Source organism: Pongo abelii, chromosome 2 (genome assembly GCF_028885655.2).
Source record: "Pongo abelii isolate AG06213 chromosome 2, NHGRI_mPonAbe1-v2.0_pri, whole genome shotgun sequence".
In the NCBI taxonomy this organism is placed as follows: Eukaryota; Metazoa; Chordata; class Mammalia; order Primates; family Hominidae; genus Pongo; species Pongo abelii.
This window is the reverse complement of record NC_085928.1, coordinates 140568555-140574899: the sequence shown is the minus strand read 5'-3', so window position 1 is coordinate 140574899 and position 6345 is coordinate 140568555. Positions and strand designations below refer to the sequence as shown.

General features: G+C 35.9%; 1 protein-coding gene, 1 long non-coding RNA gene and 1 other non-coding gene across 41 annotated transcripts in view; 2 read left to right on the top strand and 1 right to left on the bottom strand.

Moving 5' to 3' along the window:
* Window positions 1-6345, bottom strand: part of NEK11 (NIMA related kinase 11) — a 329806-nt gene that overhangs the window by 249509 nt on the left and 73952 nt on the right. The window contains exon 2 of one of the 39 annotated variants that reach the window (XM_063722196.1): window positions 4959-5113. The exons of the other annotated variants lie outside the window; for them this stretch is intronic. Coding sequence (XP_063578266.1) covers window positions 4959-4976 — 18 coding nt within the window. The 5' untranslated portion in view covers window positions 4977-5113. The remainder of the gene's footprint in view (window positions 1-4958; window positions 5114-6345) is intronic. 39 annotated transcript variants of the gene reach the window in all.
* The window catches only part of LOC112132770 (uncharacterized), a 29355-nt gene continuing 26078 nt past the window's right edge, over window positions 3069-6345 (top strand). Inside the window, exon 1 of the long non-coding RNA XR_010139240.1 lies at window positions 3069-5060. This is a non-coding gene — a long non-coding RNA (uncharacterized LOC112132770). The remainder of the gene's footprint in view (window positions 5061-6345) is intronic.
* Window positions 3576-3682, top strand: LOC112132808 (U6 spliceosomal RNA). The gene has a single exon (XR_002914529.1). It is a non-coding gene; the product is annotated as a U6 spliceosomal RNA (small nuclear RNA).

Sequence of the window (6345 nt, the reverse complement as noted above, 5' to 3'; positions counted from 1 at the left end):
ACCACACTATTCACAACAGCAAAGACATGGAATCAGCTTAGGTGCCCACCAATCATTGATTGGATAAAGAAAATATGATACATATACACCATGGAATACTCCACAGCCATAAAAATGGAATGAAATCATGTCCTCTACAGCAACATGGATGAAGCTGGAGGTCATAATCCTAAGCAAACCAATACAGGAACAGAAAACCAAATATCACATGTTATAAGTGGGAACTAAACATTGAGCACACATGGATATAAACAGAGGAACAATAGACACTGCCAACTACTAGATAGGGGAGGGAGGAAGGGGGATGTGAGTTGAAAAACTACCTATTGGGTACTATGTTCACTACCTGGGTGCAATATACCCATGTAACAAACCTACAGATGTACCCTCTATAACAAAAATATGTCAGTTTTTTAAAAAAGAGAATTTCCTGTGCTTCGTGTGGTCTTTATTAGTCTTTTGATCACTCAAGAAAACAGTTCTCTCTATTTAAAAAGCTAAGGTTTTTCTAAAATTATGTAACTTTCTTTGAAGTATTTTAATTATCACTCTGCTTAAATGACTATTGTTGCCAGTGACCTATGACCCTATTTTAATTAATTATTTTAAACCCTTTGACATTTTTTAACCACTTCTCAAAATCAAGCATTAAATTAAGGCCTTTTGACCTCAAACCAACTTTGGAAGTTTCCAAACTGACCTCTGGAATTTCTCAAAGGAATTTTTTCCTCTCTTCTTATAAAAAAGAGAGATGTTAAACTAATTAGGCTTATTTGATGTGTTAAATTGCATGGGAAGCATTGTCAAATAATAAGTGTTGCTGAACCATCTTTAAGTTATATTGCATGAGTATGTTATTAATGTTTTCCAGAAATTATATGAAATTCCCAGAAACTTGATAGTCTTGACATATTACTATCACTCGTAATTTTAATTTTAAAATACTGTATATACAGAAAAGGAAACAAAATTTTCTTGTCAATTGCATTATAATTAATTTTCATCAGCCATTTAACCATTATCATTTAAAGTCTTGCCATCCACAGACAGTTAATTGTTTTACTTTGGTATTTTCCTGAAAGCTATTGAAAACAACTATAAACCTAAATTTTTCATCTTTGAGGGGATTCATGGAAAGAACTCTGACAACACAGGTTTCTGATAACCTTAGGTTCACACAATTAGATTAGATAAGAATTTCTAGAATTCTAATGAATAAATTGATTGGTTCATAAAACCACTAACCCCACATCAAGCAGAACACGAATTAATTGGTTGCTAAGGAAATGCTTTGGCAGGTTTTCATACTAAGTCAGCCAGTACTGAAATTGTTAAGATATACAATTTGAATGAGCTCCATAAGATTGATCCAAGTCAAATTACCTATGATGAACTATTTCATAAACAATGCTTTGTGCCTGAATTGGAGAAATCAACTGGTATTTAAAAGGATGTAAATTCAATGTTAAGAGTGGGCTAATGGAGGGCTTGGACAGTTGTTTGGTCCTTCCTGAGTCCCTAAAGCTTTAATTATTAAAAGCTCTGTACTCCTTAACTCATCATAGGAGAGATAAAATAATCCCAATTATTTTTAAAAATACTGGCAGGCTGTCTGTTCTAAAATTCCTAAAATGGTTTATAACCACTGTCTGGTTTGTCAAACCCATAATTTTGACAAGACAATAAAATACTCAGATGATACATTTCCAGCACCTGCTGGATCATTTGAATACTTACAGATGAACATCACTCAATTGCTACCTTCAATGAATATTTTCTGGATGTACAGAAGCTTTCCCATCATGCAGGAAGGTTGCTGATATAACAGTAGCTAAAAGGTTATCATGAAATGTGTTTGCTTTATGGAATATTCCTGGAGAAATCTCCAGTGGTAGAGGTGCTCATTTCACTGGACAAGTTATAAAGCAGTTAAATAAATTATTACAAACACAATGGTATTAGGCAAAGCTAACTGAATTGACTGTATTGCCTTGTTCAAAGGTATTACTGATTGATGGCAGTCAGATCCACCCCCCTTGGAAAACATAGATTGACCCCTTATAAAATAGTTACCGGAAGGTGTATGGCCCTAATAATAGAACCTCATGAATCTCACACTTTTATAAGTTCTGACATGACTTAATATTGAAAGATTTTAATGCATTATGCTAAAGTATATTTTTACCAGTTAAAAGAAACCCTTTGCGACCCACCAGCTGATGACAACTAGATCTTTCATGATCTACAACCCACTGAATGGGTCTTTTGGAAGCAACACCAGAGAAAGACTGCCCTTGAGCCTCACTGAAAAAGACCATACCAAGTTCTTCCCACCACCTACACTACTGCAAAATTTCGGGGCCTCAAGCCTTGGAACCCTATATCTCAACTCAAGAGAGCCCCTTCAGACTCTTCGGACAGTAAATCCACTGGAGATCTCAAGGTAAAGCTGACTAGGGAAGCTTTTCTCCAGAAGAAAATGGCATCCTAGATGTGGACAGCTTTCCCAAGATCACAGGTCAAGACTGTTCTCCTCTGTCACTATGAAATCTTTGTTCCCTTTCCTCTTTGTTTTCTTTTCTGTTTATATATGGCAAGATAATGTGATAATTAAGATTTCATAATTGAGAGCTTTTGCAGGGAACTAGACTGAATGTTGACTATGTCATGTTAAACCTGAATCCCTATATGATCTTAGAGGTATTCTAGTTCACCATGTAACAAATTTAACTAATATTCCAAGTGTGACGATTTGTTCAAATTGCGCATCTGGGCTAAGCACGGTGGCTCATGCCTGTAATCCCAGCACTTTGGGAGGCAGAGGCAGGCGGATTACCTGAGGTCAGGAGTTCGAGACCAGCCTGGCCAACATGGTGAAACCTCATCTCTACTAAAAATACAAAAATTAGCCAGGCGTGGTGGCACACGCCTGTAATCCCAGCTACTCAGGAGGCTGAGGCAAGAGAATTTCTTGAGCCGAGGAGGCGGAGGTTGCAGTGAGCCAAGATCATGCCACTGCACTCCAGCCTGGCCGACAGAGCAAGACTGTCTCAAAAAAAAAAAAAAAAAAAAAAAAAAAAATTGCACATCTGGTTCTTTCCACAGGATTAGGTTTTTAGATTCATATATTCAGACTCTTGTTTAATAGTAGGAAAAACCTATATTGAGGGTTTTGCAGCTAAATTATGCCAGAAACTAAGAAAACCAAAAGAAAGATAAGTTGACAGTTTGTAGACAACTGTATAACCCTAATACCTTCATTGTAAGAAGTAATCTACCATACAATGATTCAATAATGGACCCTTGGATAAATATTACCAGTGCTTCCCAACTGGTGCTTTCTAACATACAACATATCACACAAGGAACTGTCTCTTGTGCCCCTCCAGGATATATTTTCATCTGTGGAGGATTTAATGATCAACCATATGTGTGGGCAACTCCTTGTCTCAAGTGAAAAATAAGGGACCAATGTGGATTAGAGATTCTAAGAGTACCACTGTCACTTCATAAGCAACTGGAAACTGAACATTGTTCTGTATCTCTTAATTTGTGCCATGGATTAACGAGAAATTGTGCTTGCTTTGGCAGCACATATACTAAAATTGGAAAGATACAGAGGAGGTTAGAATGGCCTCTGTGCAAGGATGACACGGAAATTCATGAAGCATTCCATATTTAAAAATAAAAATAATAAAGAGGAATTTTCCGGCAGGCTTAAATCACTCTAAATGGGCATCTTTTGTAGAATGGTTCTTCTTTGGCTTGGCATAAATGTATATAGAGTTATCATTAGAAATCTGTCTCAAATATTAGCTACTATAGGTGACTCTATTGCAAAGGCTATCATTGCCCGGAATCCTTTATAAATTCTCTTGCTAACATTGTTTTAGACTGTTTTGGACTACTCAATGAACATGGGAATATGTATGCAATGGCTAACATCTCATGCTGCCCTTTCATAAATATGTCTGATATGGTAGAAACTGAGTTTTAAAAAGTAAACAAACAAGCTACTTGGTTAAAACAAGTAGATTCCTCTTCTGGCTCATTTTTTTGATTGATTTTATTATAATTGTTTTGGTTCGTGGTGGCCTCTGTTAAGGAATACACTTCACTCTCTTAGTATTATCCTCCTGATAACCATCACAATAGTCTCCCTGGTGTGCTATATTCTCTCAAGTGTCTTAAATGCTAATATACAGCCGTCTGTTGTACATCAAATGGTCTCACTACTGTTAAAATAACAAAAACACAAAGAGAACATAAGGAATCATTCAACTAGCCTGATGCCATGAATTATGTATTTCATACCAAGACCAAACAAGTCCATGACGATGGTGACAGAGTGGCATCAATGCCCAATTTTGAGAGACTGACTAAAAGGGAGAAATTGTTAAATTAACTTAAATTTGGCCTGAAGCTGCCTCCATACTTTGCATTCCTGTGCAGCAAACCTCATCCTAACGTAGTATGTAAACAAACCAATACACAGAACAAATAGCTGAGTTTCAGCCAATCACAGGCAGCCAAATCATCACACCATGTCCAAATAAGGCAAATGCCTAGCTATAGCTAATCAAATGATTTCTCTACTTTGCTTTTGTGTCCATCCTATAAAAGCTCATTGCTCAGGTTGCTGGGCAGAAACCTCTCTGAACTTCTTCTAGTTCTGAAGTTTGCCCAATTCAAGAAATTTTGTGTGTGTGTGTGCTCAGATAAACTTTGGTAAATTTAATTTATTTAAAGTTTTTATTTTAACAGTTAAAATACTAAAATTTGTGGATATTTGTGCATTAAAATAGCATTCCTTTCAGGAATTTATCCCCAAACTGCAATGCTGCTTTTCACATCCTATTGTCATTTTTAAACTGTGTTAAAGAAATATTAAATTCTATACATTTTGTATCAACTTCTTTATTTTTTGTGAATGAGCATAATTATGTTTTCTGGGTTACCTTGCCATATGGATGCATGCTCTCTGAGTGACATTTATTGTTGATCTGACAATCACCTGCTTACAATCTTTCAAGTGGAAGGAGAGATGCAGAACAACAGAGGTGAGTAAAAGTTGTGTGTCTGTTTCCTGCATTGATATTAAGTGCCTGATTTCCTGTAATTAAATAAATATATATTTAGACTATTGAAGGACAGAAAAGGTCCTTCAATAACAGGCCTCAAAGTGAAATGTCTAAAGGAAATAGCCAAACTCCCCATTGCCTTCTGGGTAGAACTTTAAAAAGAAGAAAGATATCTGTTGTTAGCATTAAGCAAGGGCTATGTGAAATCAACAGGAAGAGAGAACACTGAAAGATTAAATTAATCCAAGATCTGTGTCTTGTGCTCCTCAAATTATTCTTCCCATTTCCATTTTACATGTTTATCCTCAAGAAAAACTATTTGTTTTGCATTTACTGTGTTCTTTAATAAACACAGCCAGATGTAATCACTCACATCTGTAATCCCAGTAACTCAGGTGGCTGAGGTAGGATGATCACTTAACGCCAGGAGCTTGAAACCAGCCTGGGCAACATAGCAAGATCCCATCTCTAAAAAACAATTTTAAAATTATCCCAGCCTGGTGTCATGCCTATATTCTCAGCTGCTTGCGAGCCTAGAGTGGGAAGAGCATTTGAGTCCAGGAGATTGGGGCTGCAGTGAGCTATGATTGCACCACTGCACTCCAGCCTGGTGACAGAATGAAACCCCAATCTCAAAAAACACAAAAAATAAACAAACAAAAACCTCTGATTTTTTCTAAAGATTTAATTATGATAGACAAGCCACTCAAAGATTTAGACACAACAAATTATGATTTGACACAACAAAGAAATACAGTTTTTAGTCTGATTTTAACTCAGCAACATGAAAAGCATTACTTTCTTTCTCTAAGCTGTGTCTAAAGTAAAAAGCTAATGTTTTTGATGAAACGTAATGCATTGGTCTAAGAAATTCTTATTACAATATCTGTAAGTATATTCTGTTTTCTTAACTTTGACCTTGAGAAATATTTAATAGTGACTTATTGCTAAAATAACTTTCATGAAAAATGTATTGACTTTAACTGACCCAAAATTAATATTGCCCTAAGTCTATACAGCTATCAAAAAATGTTTTCCTTCACTAAGATTATCCCTTGAAGGTTGCAATAAAAGACTTGATGTTAACTTCTAAGGTTTTGAAAATCTGTAACCCAAACTGTAGCATTTGATGGATTAATAGTATCTCCTCCTTTCACCATCCCAGTTAGCCAATGACAAATTGCCTTTGAAATGCCGAGGCTTTAAAGAAATGAAGAACAACCCAAATTCAGTGTTCTCAACTCCACCTTTGATTGTTATTATC